Genomic DNA, 17,283 nt, shown 5'->3' with positions numbered 1-17,283 from the left:
GAGTGGGGGCCGCGTGTGTGTGTGTGTGCATGCATGGCCAAAGTTTGACAACGTCAGCAGGCCCTGTTCCGCACACAGCCAACGATGGCATATCAATCATCGACAAAACTGCGTGAATGCTGCGCCTACACAGCCTCACAGCTGGCTGGTGTGTGTGTGTGTGTGCGCGCGCGAGAGTGTGTGTGTGTGTTTAGCTTTAAAATATTTATTTTACTTTGCGCTTTGCCTTGAGCGTTGCAGAAGACTAAATACAATAACTTAAATTGATTTTGCAGGTAGTGAGACCTGAACACACACACAGAGACAAACACACACACACACACTCATACAGAGAGACAACAAATAATTGCAAGCCTCGACACGCATTATTTATATGTCAGTTCTGTTATGATGGGCATGCCACTGGGTGCCTGGCAAAAGGTGGCAATTAGTTAAAGGTTTCGTGATATATATACATATATACATACATATATATGTTTGATTTAATGTGAACCGATTTCAAGCAGACAAACCTTTGTGACATGTGTCCTGATGTGAAGGTCAGGTTCCTCCAGGCCCAAGTATCGCCATTTGCTTACTGAAGGTTAAATGTCGTTTAGCTTGCAGAATATGATAGATGGCGATCAATGGTAATATTCAATAACAAATATTGACTTACGTTTGTTTGTTGATAGGCATCTGAAATGAGTGACAATATTATTACAGTACATCAAGTATACGCAGGGTAGGACAGAGATCAGCAGATAAGTCATATTGTGGAATAAATTAATAATATATTTTATTATTATATTATAATATATATTATATTATATTATATTGTTTTATTGTTAAAGAATTCTTATCATATTTTCTTATGAGTTGAGCTTCTTATGTTGTTTCTTTTTAGCCATTTAGTATTATTTTATATTGTATCTATATTTTTATATATATGTATATGTATATATAAATTATTTACTATAACATATAATTTTTTTTTTTTATATACACACACATGCCTCTCAAAACATGTATTTTTTCACTTTGTTTGCACATCACGTATACGTCCTGTGGCTCACGTATATGTACGCTAGTTTTGCTGTTTACTAGGCAAGTGAAAACCACATAGCATGTAATTAAATTACAATTATGTGCACTAGATTTGAAAAAGAATATTTAACACGGAATTTGTTCATTTAATTAGGTGTCGCAAAATAAATTCTGTTCGGCATTTGGCCTCAAGCGTTGGCGCCTGATTAAACGGAATGTTAATATTTATGTAACTATTTAGTAATTGGCTGGCAGCAGGGCAAGTGCAGCAGATAATTGATAGGTTAAGGGCTTAGGGCGAACGGCATTGATTATATGCATGTAAATTAATTGAATAAACACGCCAGTGGCTTGCAAACTGTTGCATCACGCACGTCCCATATATCAAAATATAATAAAATAATAGATAAAATGCCAGGGCTCAGAGCTGCAAAGTGGCGCTAATTTACGCTCAAGTGTCAGGTAGCCTGGATTTATAGAGGTGAGCCATAAATTTGCACCGGTTCAGCGGGAGACTTGGGCGCTGCTTCACTCGGGTCCATTGAGCATGCCATTCAGCTCCAACATAGGCAACTCAAGAGTGTGCATGATTTATTTCCATTCGAAACTTGCTCCAAAACCGACGCCACAAAACTTTTACGCACACTTTATAAAGCAGCGGAACATAAACGGGGCGCGCAGGCGAGAGTGCAAACTGTAGAAGGAAACAGAAACTGAAACTGAAACAGAAACAGCAGCAAAATAGCTAACTCTGCGCAAAAATTTTAATCTGCACATTACAAAGTTTGCACAGAATGAGAAAGTGAACAAAGCGGCCTGCTTGACTTGGCTGCTTGGCTGGCCGACTGCCTGCATTCATCCTGTTGGCGCCTCACTTGAAAATGCAGTCATTAATTTGCAGCTTACAGCAGCAGCAGCAGCAGCAGCAGAAGTAGTCAAAGGCGCACAATATATGCAAAAAATGTAAATATAATTAAGATGCTGCTCTAATGGCCAGCCTTAAGCTTAAAAAATGACTCGGCCTGAAGCTCTGACGCTGGCCAACTCACTTAGGCCGCGGCCATTTTTTATGGCCCGCCCGCTCCGCCCACCGAATTTCATTTGTTTGCCGCACGGCTCGGTGACAGTTACTTTGCCGCTTCAGCAAACTCGAGCGGCGAATGGCATACCAAATGGCATTTAGCCATTGCATTGGCACGCGATCATTAGTCAAGGCAGCTGCTGGCGGTGGAGTATTGCATTAACTGCGCCAAGGAAGTTTCACCTGTCACTCGCTGAAAGCGCAGCTTGGCAAATGAAATCACCACCTGTCCCCATGGAGGAATTTCCCACATTTTCACTTGACACGGAAAAAAATCTGTTTGAAATCAGTGAAAAACTGAACTGCACAAGTCCCATAATATATTTATTCGATTTTATGGGAATTGCAGTTTGCGGTTTAACTTATGAATTGTTCATACTCTTTAAATAAATTATTAATAATTAAATCTGTCATATATTCTTTTTGCACCACTTTACTCATATTACAAAAACTATATTTTAATTGACAAAAAAGTTGTTGGGATTTGAAATGCATTTCATTAAAGTACCATTTGGGGCTTGTCGTTGGGTCTCTCTATTTTATTGCAGTGCATCAGGGCTGTCATGGCGTTAGCAAATTAAAAGTTTTTCCAATTCTTTTTTATGGACATGATAAAGTGTGTTGGCTCTCTCGATGAAAATTACTTGCTCGAGCGTCAGTTTGCTAATTAGACAGGTAAAAGTTTTTTAGACAGCACCCAGGGAGCCCAGGGACAGAACGACATGCCACAGCAGAGCTCGACAGGACAAAGTTCTGGTCAAAGCAAATCAAATTCCAGTCGGCAAAGGCAAAAAGTTTGCCAGCCACACTCCCAGGCTACTCCCATGTTATCGTAATCCCACTCGTTTTCTATTCTATTATTCTTGTGTTGTACTCGTGCCAGCGACATAATTATGTGCCGCCAATTTGCATTGCGCCCACAACACAATCGCCATAAAAGGCCATAACAATTGAAGCACAGGGCAACGGCAGCCGCTGGCTGAATGGCCGACAGAACGAATACATTATACGCTTACAGCTTCTTATCGACAGATTAAGTTGCATTAGCAGCACTTGTAATTAAGGAGCAACAAGCCAAAGTTGACTTAATGTATTCCAAATTGACATCACTCGGCGTGAATATGAGATGAATGAAGAGTTATTAGGGGAAATTTAAATTATGATTTCTAGTTTATATTCAAATTCTGTTATATCATTTTAGTAAATACTTTGTACTATTGCCAAAGCTGCTTCTATTAGAATAGTTAATACAATATCAGCTCACGTATTTTCTTCATGCCTAAAGTATCTACAAAAATTCTTCTTTTTTCATCTTATAGAAGATGAATCTATTATATCTTTGATTTTATGATATAGACATCTTAAGTCATGTGTTTTATCTTTTATTTGATGGTACAGAATTCTCATATATTCATCATGTATATTATATAATCATGTCATCATTATAAACGAGGCAGGTTTCCATCCTGCGTTTGCTCTGGAGTTGGCTTGGATCTTAGATCTTGTGTTATAAGCCAGCAATGGCTTCTATCATGCAGCAGAGTCTACCATCACGTAGTATACATAGACGCCTATACAATCCATAGGATCTATCACTCCAGTATTCCCCTTCCATCATGCGTTACACATTACATCACAGGACACAAATACCCGTTGGTGAATCCATAAAGAAGGTATTGTGCAGCAGTTATTTCAACACCTTTATGGGGCAGCACAACACACACCCACACACACACAGTCGCGCGCACACATACATACACAATCACACACAATTGAAGCCCTGCAACTGACCACAATGGCGTTGGCTTTGGCCAATGACCAGCGTTCGCTTTGGCCCGTGTGCGGCAAGAGGCGAGAGGGGAGTGGCAGGTGGCACGGCACGTTGCACGTAGGTGCCGGAGTGGCATGCAAAACAAACCGACGCTAACGCCGATGCCGCATTTACAAAAGCCATAGATAGAAATCTAAAGATAACGGCAAATTGCAGTGCTACAAAATCGTTAACTGTAATTTACCGCATTTCGAACGCGGCCCATTCTTCTTCTTCTCGGCCATAGCTTTGCCAGCAAACGGTTATAAATGCAGTCGGCTACATTCTGGCCGCAATGTAAATTTAATTGTGTTTCTCATTCTCCCTCCCTCCCTCCCTCTCTCTCCCACACTCTTTCACTCCTTCTTTCTCTTTGCTTTGAGCATATTTACATTTGCGGCCACCGCAAACTTGGCACAAATTGCGCATATAAAATAATTGAGGAATTGAATTATGCATTATGTTGCGCCACGGATGTGCCGAGAGATTGGCCAATTGGCCCAGCTTTGATGCGCCAGCCACATTACAAGCATGCAACAATTGTATGAGCCACACGCTGACCTCTTTGTGCCGAAGCAAATAAGTATATGGACACACACCATTTGCTTGACCTTGTTATTGTTGCTGTTGTTTCGCTGCTTACCAGCTAACATTAATCATACGCCCTGTCGTTCAGCCCGCGGCTGCATTTCCAACGAAAGTCTCTGCACTCGTTTAGCCCAACTGATATGCATCTAAAGTGCGCACTTTACCTGGCTAAGTGCAAAAGTGCAAATTTTTAATTGAAATTTTGCCACTTTTAAGCACATGCACACACACTCACACATACACATGTGCATAGCAACAGCTTGTTGAAATTTCCAAACTGTTCAAGTGGCTGTCAAAAGTTATGTTAATGCGCATGCAAAAACTCAGTAAATGATGAAAAAAACTAAAAGCGAATTAAAGCCAATGCGACATGCGAAAAGCTCTTTGAATACGTGAGGGCTAAGACTTACTAAACGGTACAATGGCCATTAAAGACTTGGTATTATATGGACTGTGAGATAGATAATCATATTGAATTTAATGGTTATATCCTGCTAAAGCTTAAACTATGAATGGGAAATAACTACCAAGGACTTACTAACATATAAACCTTTAACTGTAAAATCAAACTTAAACTGAAAGATAATACTCTGCTAAAGAAACGATAGCAATGAGCCCATTAAATGATATATCAAGACTATATCTGGGCTGTGGGCAATAAACAGAACAATATCCATAGCTAATGCGCTTATTTATTATACACTTTCGAATCAGGCGCATGTTTATAGCCGCTTGTATTTTGCAATATTTTATCACATCAATTGTCTATGCAAAACAGCAAAGTAAAGTCCAAGTGTTCATCATACGCAGCGTGGGCCCGAAAGCAAAAAAAGAGAACAGAAGGAGAAAAGAAACGTAGACTATAAGCAACCGTTCTATGCGAGCTCTATTTAGCATATTGCGTCCATTCGAGCACTTAAGGCATCGAATCGAATCTAGCTGAAGTCTATCCATCTTGGGGCTGAAAAGTGTTTCGCTGCGGTTATTGATGTTGATTGATTTATAAACATTTCAGCGCCAGAGACGGGCAAATTAAGTTGTAGCCAAAACAATAAACAAAATGAAATTAGCATTTGAGACCCAGTTTGGTATTTTGGCGCTGCTCAACTGCTGCTGCTGCTGCTGTTGTTGTTGTTGCTGCTGCTGTTGTTGTTGTTGTTGTCGCTGTCATAGCAATTCGGCAGAGCAGAGCACCCAAAGCACTTTATAATTTGCTGAAATATTCATAACACGGGGAGTGTAAATTGTGATCGCCCACCCGCTGATTAAGTAGGCCATATCGTGTGTGAGCGACTGGGGCTCTGGGCTCTGTCTCTGGCTATGATCTACTGTGTGCGTCAGTTTCTGTTGGCCCGCTGTTGGCATCTCCCTGCATCAATCAAGCGGCATTTGCAGCCGCCTGTCCCCGCTCGGCAAGTTGATGAAATATTCCGTTTGCTGCCCCGGCTCGTGTGTCACACTGACTGCGTGTAGCTGTCACATCAGCAGCGCTTCTATTTTAGTTATGCTTTACATTTTTGGCTAACAGCTTGGCTAATTTCGCTCATGTATTTTCATTTCTCGCGAAGTCAAGCACACGACACAAACGAAATTCGAAGCTTCGACCCAAAGCACTTTTGCATGTGCTGTGGTAATTAAAGCGTTTCCGCTGCAATTCAACATGCGGCTAAATTTTCCAAGAATGAATTTGAAGGCGCCTCTGAGCGGGTATACTTGACTTGGGCGAATGTCGAACACGAGAGAGAGTCAGGCGAGCTGAAAGGAAGTCCAATACATTCCTAGCTAAGCTCATTTGTGTTTGCCAGCGCGAGGACTCGCAGGAATTGCTAACAAATAGTTTGTGTAATCTAATACAATTTGGCACGGGACAAGTGGGAAATTGCGCAGCGCAGTTAGCTTAGTTTTAACTGAATTTCACATGACTCAATGCCGACAATTTCATTATTGCCTCGATGTGTGGCCATAATTAGCGCGAGCGAAATGAAAACTAATTAAAAACATTAAATAAAGAGAAACTATGAAAGTGTGTGTGAGCAGCTGGTGCTGCTAGCGACCGCCAGGTGGCGCCTGGGGGTCGTGCACATTGGCAATTAACCGCTTTGAGCCCTTGGCCCCAGCTGGTACCCTGCCAAAGCCATATAAATTAGTTGGCTGGCTAAAAAGCTGACAAAGGCCAAATGCCAAGTCCTTGGGGAGGCGCACACACACACACTCATGTGTATGTGATTTTTAAATTGGCTTAGTTGGCTTTAAATTCAGTTTGTAAAACGTTCAAAACTTGGTCGAACCCAAAAAAATATATATATATACTTATTCAAAATTCCCTTCAATATCGGCACAAAATATAAATTGCTTACATTTTTGGCCGCCTGCACAGATTTGTTCACATATCTCGAGATGCCGCGTCAGCGCTCCAATGCACCGCCGAACAGCGGATATGCCAGAAACCGCAGCAGCAGCGCCAGCAGCAGTCGCAGTGGTTTTACTCCGTTCACCAGCGGTTCCAGAAACAAAAATCTTCCAGCAGTGCAGCCCAAGAAGGCAGAGACAAAACCGGCGCCGGCTCCAGCTGCAGCGCCCAGCTCTGGGCGCTCCACTGGCGACGTGATGAAGGACATGGCAGCCACGGCAGCCGGTGTCGCTGTTGGCTCTGCCGTGGGCCATGCCGTAGGCGCTGGCATCACGGGTGCATTCAGTGGCGGCGGCAAGGCGGCGGCAGCGGCAGAGCAGCCGGCAGCCGAGCAGAAGCGCCCGAGCGAACTGGTCGAGGAGGGTCCCTGCGCCTTCGAGATACGCCAGTTCCTGAAGTGCAGCGAGGAGAACACTGATCTCAACGTGTGCCACGACTTCAACGAGGCCATGAAGCGATGCCGACAGCGCTACAATACCTAAGCCCAGTCTCAAGAACCCATAGAGAGAGAGAGAGAGCGAGAGAGAGAAATGAGCTAAAGCAGAAATTCCATCAACAACCGCTACCATCTTTCGATTTCCCATCGAACTTGAAATTTGAATTGACATCAATTATATTGGAAATTTGTTGCAAGTTGATGCTTTAATTATAGCTGCAAGCATTATCCAAATTGTCTGCCCCGGCAGCCAACGGTTCGCAATTAAAATATTTTATGTGTCGCACACGCATTGCCCTCTTCACTGTCACGCCCTTATCAGTCATGAGGCCCCACCAAACGCCAACACTCTTTAACATCGAGTTAAGTGACTGACTGCATATCCTTGCTTCCCTTTTGTTCGCTGTCATATGCGGCTAGGCCCTATACCCTATGCTTGACATGCTCCAAGAGTATCAAATGTTGATCTAGTTAGATATTTTATTCAATTTAATTGGAGCTGTTAAGGAGAGTTGAAGTTCACAAAGAGAGAAAGAGAGCGGAGAGAACAGCCACATGATACAGTTGATTCATTTCTTATACAGTTTAGAAAGTGTATTTCAACTTCGTTTGTCCAAAACTGAATTACACTCGTTTTTTCTGTCATTTTCAGTTAATTGTGATTTTGTTTGCTGCCCGTGCCCGTGCTCCTCTGTGGCCCCATCGCTGCTGGGGCTTTTGTTTGTGTTGTTACTTTGCCTGCGCTTTGGCGCATATTTACTTAAATTGTTGTTTTTTGTTATTATTGTTTTGCTTTTCTAACGATTTTCGCGTTCGACGCGCTTTTCATAGCCAGTTTTTCTCATTTTTCGTTTCGTTCTTCAGCGAGGCAAAACTTTTTCATTAGATTTTCCTTTTATTTAGCCCCCCTTTATTTATTTTTTTTTGGTTCGTCTTTCCTTTTTTTCTTTTTGTTATCTGCTTGGCTTGCGCACAATTAAGCCCGTGAAATGTTTTGGCAGCAACGTCAAGCGTTCTGGCTCTTTTCTCAGCTGCTTCCTTCTCCCACGAGACGACGAGACGACGTATACCCTTTTTAATTTGGAGCACATTTTCGCGTATGCTTAAGCAGCCAACAATAGCGGGCAGTGTGGGCGGAATTGCTTGAGCATGCATTCGCCGGTTCGCCGGTTCGCCGGTTCGCCCTAAACATTTTGTCTGCCCTAATGAAAACAAATTTAATTTTTGGCAACAGCAGCGACAACGCGCACCTAATAAATATTTATTATGTTCTCGGCAAATCCCCAGCCTGTTGATGCCTCTCCTGTTGCTGTTGCTGCTGCTGCTGCTGCTTTTGCCTGATTTAGATGAGTCGCAAACAAGCCAATGCACCTGCCACTGGCAGCAGCCACATTGTGGCCGCCCAAGAGTGGAGTATGTGTGTGTGTGTGTGTGTGTGTGGATTAACCAGTCAGGCAGTTGACATGGCCTGAACATAATAAGCGAAATATCGTGGAAATATTTCATGTGTTTTTTACACATGTGAATATAAATTTTGTTTTTGTAAAATATATTACAGCTTATCTACTACAATATATATTTTATGTTATGGTCAAATGTAAATTAGTATACAAAAATGATAAGCACGCATATATAAATATTTAAATAATAAATGCAATAAATGTAAATGCAAAACTTAAATAAAAAATGTGATGGACTTACTTTAACAGCTCCAAAAAAATATAGAGTATATACATATGCATTATTTCTGTAATTTATTATATTTTAAAGAACTTTTTGTTGTTAAATTTAAGTCAATATGCTAAAATGATAAGCACGAATATATAAATATTTGAAATATTAAATGCAATGAATGTTAATTCAAAATTAAAATAAAAAAATTTAATTGACTTTAATTGACAGCTCGAAAAAAAATAGAGTATATATGTATTTCTGTACTTTATTATACTTTAAAGAAATAAATTTTAAAATGATCAATATAGTATACAAATGATAATTCACTTTATTTATTATATACTGCACTTTAAATAAATAAATTAAAATAATAAATAACAATAATAAAATTACAAATTTATGGATAAACAAGTCACGGTTAAGCACCAGCTAAATAGTCTTAGTGAACGACTTTAGCCTTAAATTATTTAAGTAATTGCTATTGTCCATGAAAGTTGAGCGAAAGGCCATTACTCAACGCTCTCAACTCGTTCAGGACTTTAAATCAATTTTTATTCCATAACGCCCCTGTGAGAACTCTATCAGCTTCAGCTGGGAGCCGTCGTTAATAGCTGCAAAAGCATATCGATGTCAGGTAAATCGTTGGCTGAATATTTTCCACGCGCACATAAAAACAAATGCACCGCGGGCAGCTGCCTGTCAACGTGCTGGCAAACAGCAGCAAAAAACTTAAGATGAGAAAAAAACACCTTAAAAAATATATGTGTATATAAATACACACACATATACATATACATATACATATATAGTGAAAATAAAAGAGGAAACTTTTTGCTGTGCGCGGTGTGAAATGCGATATAGCAAACGGGCCGCAATCAAAGGGCTGTGCTGTGTGTGTCCATTCATTTTCTTGTGCCTTGCTTCGCCTTAATGACAGTAGGCGCAGGGCGTGGCTGTGCAGCGGCAAACAAGGCAACAGCCGCTGCGGACAAGCCAAGTGTAACTGAGTTGTCTTCGGTTTGAGCTGCAATTTTTCGCTTTTTGCCGAGTTGAAATTAAAATTGAAATTTTCAAATTGACGTTCATTGAATGTTTGTCTGTGTCTCTTGTCTTTTTTTGTGGTCTGTGGCGCACTTTATAATCAATCAGTCATGAATATGCTAATGAAAATCAAATCAAATCAAATCCAATCAATTTTCAAGTGGGCAGCCAATTGAGGCGTGCAATGCAATAAATTGCATCAAAATTGTGTAACCAAATTGGTTGAATGGCCACTAAGTGCAGCTGGCAGAGATAGAGACAGAGAGAGAGAGAGCGAATGAGAGAGAGCGAGAGAGAATGTGTGTCGGCTTGGTATTTTAGTCAAACTGGAAATTTATGTGCGGCAAAGTTTGCTGCGGCACAACTTTGTCAGGGCGCCGGCAGCGGAAACGGAAATGCATTTCCGAAAACCGGAAATGTACTTGCAATGCGAATTGCAAATAGCATAGCCAGCACAGAGCACAGAGCTGCCATCCTCCACCGAACATTCGAAATTCATAATCAAAAAAACATAACTTGACCACCTTTAGCATTAAGGAACTCAGCCTGTGGGCAGTTGGTATATGCATACATATACACATATGTATAATAGATAGATGTGTGCCTAAGCAGCTGCTGCCTGTTTACTGTTTATTGTTTGTTGAAAAACAGCCGAGAAATGAAATATGTACATATCTGTATGAGAATGCGGCCAACTCTTTGGCTGAGAGCAAAGTTAGATATTCAATAAATAATTGAATTGCACGAAATTTTTGGCACAACCTGAACTGTCGATGGGGTCGTTAGTCTACAGCAAAGTCGTCACAAAAGAGCCGAATTCATTTTAATTTGTTGGCAACACGCATACGCCGTGTTACGTTGAGTTAGTTCATTACCGAATGAAGCGTCTTAATTGAACAAGTGTGAACTTAACTTAGCCGCACGCGGCACACACACGCCACACGCCCCTTGCCGTGCTCACAATCATTTACATATTAATTAAAACCCTTTTTGGACAGCAGCGAGCATCAGCCAAGCGGCTAGCCCCAAAAGCCAAAAGGTCAAATACCAGACGCAGTCAGGTCTGGCTGGGCTAAACCACAGGCATTAGCTGACCACACACACCTCATTAGGTTTTCGTAGCATACTTTTGGGAGCGGTCAGAACAATGCAACTTCTTGAGGCTTCAGCCGTGCCACGTGGCAAGTCTGGCTGAGATGAAACTTTTTCGTCGCCTCATAAAACAGCCTTTGAGCTCATAAAATTTTCAATAGAAATTTTGTGGCTAAACAATTTGCCGTCAACATTGTCGTGGGGCCTGAAATTTATCCATGTCACTTAAATATCAATTTAATTTCCATAATAGGGCCCTAAACTCTGCCGCACACACAGACACACACATTCGCACAGGCGAACGCACAAAAGGCGAACCAATTTATTGTTATCGGCCAAGTGACAGCGCGCATTCTCCAGGGATTTGGCTTGTGATTGACACTTCCCAAGAATAGCACAAAACCCATTTGGCACACACACACAAACACACACCCATAGCAGTTCCTGGGAAGTGATTGTGTGTATGTGTGTGTGTGGGTAAAAGTTTATCGCTTTAGATCAAATATTATAAAAACATTGGAGCAAACTCAGCAACACGAACCGCGAACACAATCAAATCCAAGCTGAATGTGCTAAGTGCAACTATTGTTAATTTTATTTGTCCAGCACTTGCCCCACGAAACTTGCCACCAAAGTGCTGCTAAAACAAACCGAATGCTAAACAAAGAAAGTCGAAATCCAGCCCGCCGCAGTGCCGACTGCGTGCTTACCCTTCGAATGGAAAGTTTTGGGCATTTTCCGTGAGTGAATGTAACTGGAAATGTGTTTGGGTTTTTGGCATGTGGTATTTGGTATTTTTGGGCAGCGTTTGTAAATGCGTTTAGTTCCGTTTAATTATTGTTTAAGTATAGATTACACTTTCAGTTAGCTGGTAGACGACAAACATCTGCTCTGATCATCTCATCATGTAGATAATAATTAATTTCTGCTGATATAGTAGTGGTGGCATTCCAAAGTACCTAAAATATATGTATGTATTTTTCTTTATTTATTTGTTGTAGATAATTTATAAAAGACATATTTCAAGCAATTCGATGGCTTTTGTTTTAGTTACCCCATCAAATATCGGACCACATCACACATATATTGCACAGAAACTCCAAGACATAGTGCACTTGTTGCTTGCATTAGTTTTTAAGAGCTCCATCATATAGTTAATATACCCCCTGTGCTAGTGAATTACTCTAAATAGCGTAAACATTTGAATAAATGGAAAATAGTGCGGCAACAAGGACAGTAACAGAAGCCAGGCGTGCATACATACATATGTACTGTTCAGTGCAAAACATTTGCATATGTATGTGTGCAGACAGCAGTGTAGATGTGAGAGAGCAAGCAAACAGATAACAATAAAAGCAAATTTAAAAGTCCATTAAAAATGCTTGAACGACATTGTTAAATTGACGGACCGCGCTGAGTTAGTCACGTCTCTCTCTCTCTCGGAGCTGGAACTGCTGGTAGTTATACGAGCTGGAGCTGTGCTGCACAGTGTTGCGGATGGACGTCGCATCATCAAAGTCGCTGACAATAAATAGAAATCTCAATTTACGACGCGTTAGTCGTGCGCCCCATGGTCGTGGCGGGGGAGGAGTGGAGGGCAGCAGCACGGAGAGGACCTACAGCAGGAGCAGCAACACTTTTCTAGTGGCGCGGCTCTCAGCCTGCTCTAATGGCATTTGTGATGGCTGCGGTTATGGTCGGCTCTGCCATTGGCATCGCGTTTGACGATGATGTTGATGTTGATGTTGATTGGCGATTCGCTGGTGGCGCTTGCATGGATATCGCTCAGTAGCCGCCATGAGTGCTTTTTTGTTTGCACAGCAGCCAGCGTGGTCATGGGCGGAGGGGGGAGTGGGCGTATAGAAAAGCAGGCAAAGTGTGTCTATATTGATAGTCACAACTTTTAGCCATTTGCACGATCGAGCGGACCAAGTCAGAAATGAAACTGATGCGTCTTTGAGCTTAGTGCGGTATACAAGAAAGTTTGATATCGTTTAAAGTAGATAGAATTTAAATGAAATGTATTTTTATATGTCAGCTCAGTTGGTTTGGGACTTCGTCTTGTTCAGGAATATCTAGAGGTCAACGATGGCTTTCTTCTGCATGTCACTGCATGTCGAAAACATTTGATTCAGAGTGTCATATCGCTGCCCTGTCTCTATGCTGAAAGGAGGAACGCTCTGAAATGTAGTGGAGTAGAAAGCCAGAGCTAAGGCAATGCATACCAAAGCACAAAAAGTGCGCTTCAAGTTAAGCCCTCTGAAAAACTTTCCAACTAACTTGCGACGTGACATAATTTGTGCTAATGCCAAATGAGTGACAGCAAACATGCCAGTGTGTGTGTGTGTGTACACTAGACTACAGGAGTGGCGTGTAGCAAAGTGCTTGTACACTCGTTCATCATTTATGCCCCGCTAAAAGTGTTTCAGCATCCAATGAAAGACTGTGATGCATGTGAGAATCACAAATGAGGGCTGTCAGAGCTAAAACCTTTAGCGTGTTGCACAGTGTTCCTCAGGTGTTTCAATTAGAGAAGTTTGCCACCCACTTCCGTCGAGCAAATTAGCCGGGCAAACGTGCAACTATCAGATAGAGATACAGATATGTGTTCAGTTGCAGATACAGATAGATTTGCAGCTGCAGCTTGTTGCGGTTTACGTTATGAGCAACGGAAATCGTGTGAGCAGATCCAAAAAATGGGGAAAAATCAAGAGCCGGAACACGCCCCTTTTGCTGGCTAAAGTGGCGATTCAATTGTGCTGGAGCGAACTGAATTTACGCTTCGAATTGTTCTGGTTAAGACGAGTTCGCTGCGTGCCGGTTAGTTAGCCAAGTGGAGAGCGGAATGCGGCTCACTTGATGCTGGCGTAACGAGCACAAAACACGGCTCCACTCAGCCGGGGACCGAATGAAACCCCAGCTAATTGGCACTTGAATGCAAATAAACTAACTCAATTGGACTCGTTCAGTTGTCCTTGAAGTTTCTGTTGCCGGCTGTGGCCCAGAGACCGGATGCTGTTCAGCTAACGGTTTAATTTGGCTTTCCTCTATTTACGCAACAATCGGAATTTCGGTTGCCTCAGGCCGCTGTAACTGTGTCTGTTGTTGTTTCGAGTGCCCACCGTAGCTACAGTCTCTGTCAATAGATTGCCGACTCTAGACTAGCGGCTGTTGGCAGTCGTATTTCTTTCATTTCTTCTTCAGCTCGGCCAACATTGCGTATACGCACTGCTCCACATTTCGTGAGCATTCCGCTCAGCTAACGTTGTGCAACTGCCGCATCGTAAAACTTTTATAAATTGCAACGTCAGATCTGGGCCTGACTTTGCATTGCATAGCCAAATTCACATGCCTAAAATGACGGTGGGTAAATAAAGGCGAGCTACCCGCAAGTTATTCATGCTGCAGCAAACTTTTATTCGCCAGCCCAAGACGAGGCGCTGACTTAGACACACACGCAAGCCCAACAGCACACACACACAGGCACTCTAATAGATCGGTGTAGTTGTTGCCAGTGTTGGAACACACAAAACTTTTTAATTAAATTCCCTCACCGCTACAGCAGCACTTGAGTTGTGTTTTTTCTTTATAAACTCACTTGAGGCCAGTTGCAAAAATTCTGACAAGTTTGCATAAAATAATAAAGGACTATTTTTATGCTGTTAGGAGCAGTCCACTCCATCTCTGCAACTCATTGAGCTTCAATATAAAATATAGAAATATACATAAATATAAATGTATATAAATGATAAAAAGCACATGCTTAGATATTTGTTTACATAGAACTAGAAATACCTCTGACTTTATTTTCCCTTCATAAAGGCTTAGCTTGCCTGAAATATAATTTGCAAAGTTTTCTGAAGAAAAATTGTGTTTTTCAATTAAACTTCAAGGGAGTGTCATAGTGAATATGCAACTCCTGGGAGAGCAGACGCATTTTCCGCCAATAATAATTTTCATTAAATATTAATATAAACTATAATGCAATCTAAGCCGTTATTTATGCACAGAGCTAATACTTAACATATTAAATTTTATCATTTAGCTTTGCTCAACAACTCATTTGACTTTTTAATCAGAGTTCGCTTTGCATGCGCAGCAATCTAATTTATATTTGATTTGCCTAGCAGTCGCTGCTAAATTGCATATTTTTTATTACTTTCGAATGCCCTGTAGCATGGTGAAGAAAAGGGCATGATCTACAAGGGTTCGTTCACAGTTGACACTGTCAACCTTTGTCTATTTCGGCTAATAATATTAATGGATATCCATGTTGAGCTGCCTATCAACGCAACAAGTTGCCGAACCTTCCACCAACTGAACTGTGCTTAACTTGTCTGCTAAGAGGATGTCTCACAGTCTGGCACTCCTTTTCGAAAATCTAACGCAAATCAAATTGTGTACTTCAGTGGAAAAACTGTTTTGCATATTTTTTCAACGCTGCGCAAGAAATCAACTCTTGCTCCGACGATTTGCTGTTTGCCTTTAATGCAAATTTTTGCCTCAGGTCTGCACTTACTCCTCGCCTTCCTGCCCTCACCTTCCTCCAGCCGGATGCAGCAATCGTGCAACAGGCAGCCAGGCGCAGTTCAAAGGCAACAGCAACAGGTGCCTATTTGCTCTAGAGAGCCCGCGGCTGTGTGCAGTCAAGCTCCTGTTGCTGTGGCTACCACTGCGGCTCCCGATCCAGGCATCTCATAACTTTCAGCGCTGTTTGCATTTCTGTGGTACAGAGTATATATATGTATATGAAATATTACCAAGAGCTTTTGCGTGAAGTGGGCAGGCAAAATCAATTAAAGAGGCAAACGCCAAGTAGAAAAATTCGTTTTAAAACTCTGCTCAGATTTTTAAATAGTCTTGGATATTACGTGGTTATTAACTCTCTCTCTCTCTCCCTCTCCCCCTAACTAAATAAATCCAATAGGCGACGCACTATCCGTGTCCACTGATTTATTTATAGCACGAACAACCGCATGATTAGTCGAAAAGTTCTTGTACCTCGGATGGGGAGCATTACGTAAAGTGCCCTAATGGGGCCGCATTAATAATGGACAAGACGTCAACGCAGCACAGTTTGCTAAACTTTTCCGGCAAATGGCGTGACCCTGAAAAGGGCATTTACACCAGTCGCCAATTTCTCCGTCAACCAGCCCGACAACCCCGACCACCTGCCCAGCCGCTCGGGCAAACATCAATGAGTGGCACACGCATTTTGGCCCAGAGGCCAAATGTTTACTCGAATAGCTAAAAACACACACACAAAATTGTCTTTCATGTCGTGGCTTTGTTTTCCCTTCCGCTCAACGTTCTCTGGCTTCGCTGTGCCGTTCACGCTAAGTAGATCAATTCCATTAAATGTGAGCAAATATGAAAACAATTCACGTTTATTTGTTGGTTTTCGGAAATGTATTTTGCTTTCCCAGAAATATTAATAATATAATAATTATGATTCAAGCCTGGCCAATCATGAAATTCAAGCAATGGAAACATTGTTTTCTTGTCTGCATATATAATTGAATATTAAAAATAAATTTCCAAATAAGTAACAAAATTCCAAACATGATTCACTTTCAGACAATAAACTCCAAATAGAACAAAAAACTTATTCACTAAAACGAAAAATATTTTAGTTTCTACAAAGTGTTCAGACCCACTGAAATCTCTTTTTCTTTCTCTTTGCTCATTTCACTTTTGCATTTGAAAATGTTTCCTTATTCATTTTATTTTGCTCTAAATTTAGAATAGATTTTTTTATTCATTTTTTAGTGACAAGGTACAACAATAAAAATTTGGAAGAACACAACGGTAAATGTGAAATGAACATGCTAAAAATCCAAATTCAATTTGAGCATCACATTTGCGCGTCATGAAAAAGTCATAATTTGTTCACAAATATCACCTCCAGAGCACGAATTTATGCGTGTATGTGTGTGCGTGTGTGGGTGTGTTTGTGTTAACTTGTCTGACATTCGATGCAAGAAACGTGTGTGTTAGCTTTCCGAAATCTGGCAAATGTCAGACAGCTTGTCAGAGCAGTGCCAACGTGAGCTGCTGTGTGAATGAGAATGTGAATCTCATGAATGAAAAGGCCACCACGTAATACTCACAGAACGAATCCGCAT

The 17,283-nt window shown here is 41.4% G+C and overlaps 3 protein-coding genes across 4 annotated transcripts in view; 2 read left to right on the top strand and 1 right to left on the bottom strand.

Moving 5' to 3' along the window:
• The window catches only part of LOC108659724 (uncharacterized), a 175,826-nt gene that overhangs the window by 63,318 nt on the left and 95,225 nt on the right, over window positions 1–17,283 (bottom strand). The gene's annotated exons all lie outside the window — the stretch shown is intronic.
• The window catches only part of 5-HT7 (5-hydroxytryptamine receptor 7), a 60,161-nt gene that overhangs the window by 26,094 nt on the left and 16,784 nt on the right, over window positions 1–17,283 (top strand). The window lies entirely within an intron of this gene.
• Window positions 6,749–7,639, top strand: LOC108659725 (uncharacterized). Its single transcript, XM_089265652.1, has one exon. The coding sequence runs from the start codon at window positions 6,903–6,905 to the stop codon at window positions 7,395–7,397; it is 495 nt and encodes a 164-aa protein (XP_089121778.1). The 5' UTR covers window positions 6,749–6,902; the 3' UTR covers window positions 7,398–7,639.

The sequence above is a fragment of the Drosophila navojoa genome, chromosome 2 (genome assembly GCF_054131105.1).
Source record: "Drosophila navojoa isolate 15081-1374.11 chromosome 2, UAZ_NAV_1.0, whole genome shotgun sequence".
In the NCBI taxonomy this organism is placed as follows: domain Eukaryota; kingdom Metazoa; phylum Arthropoda; class Insecta; order Diptera; family Drosophilidae; genus Drosophila; species Drosophila navojoa.
Note: the sequence above shows the minus strand (reverse complement) of the source record. Positions and strands in the feature narration are given on the sequence as shown.

Excerpts from the sequence above, each read along its gene's own strand:
- LOC108659725 (XM_089265652.1), top strand. The coding sequence starts at position 6,903 with ATGCCGCGTCAGCGCTCCAATGCACCGCCGAACAGCGGATATGCCAGA.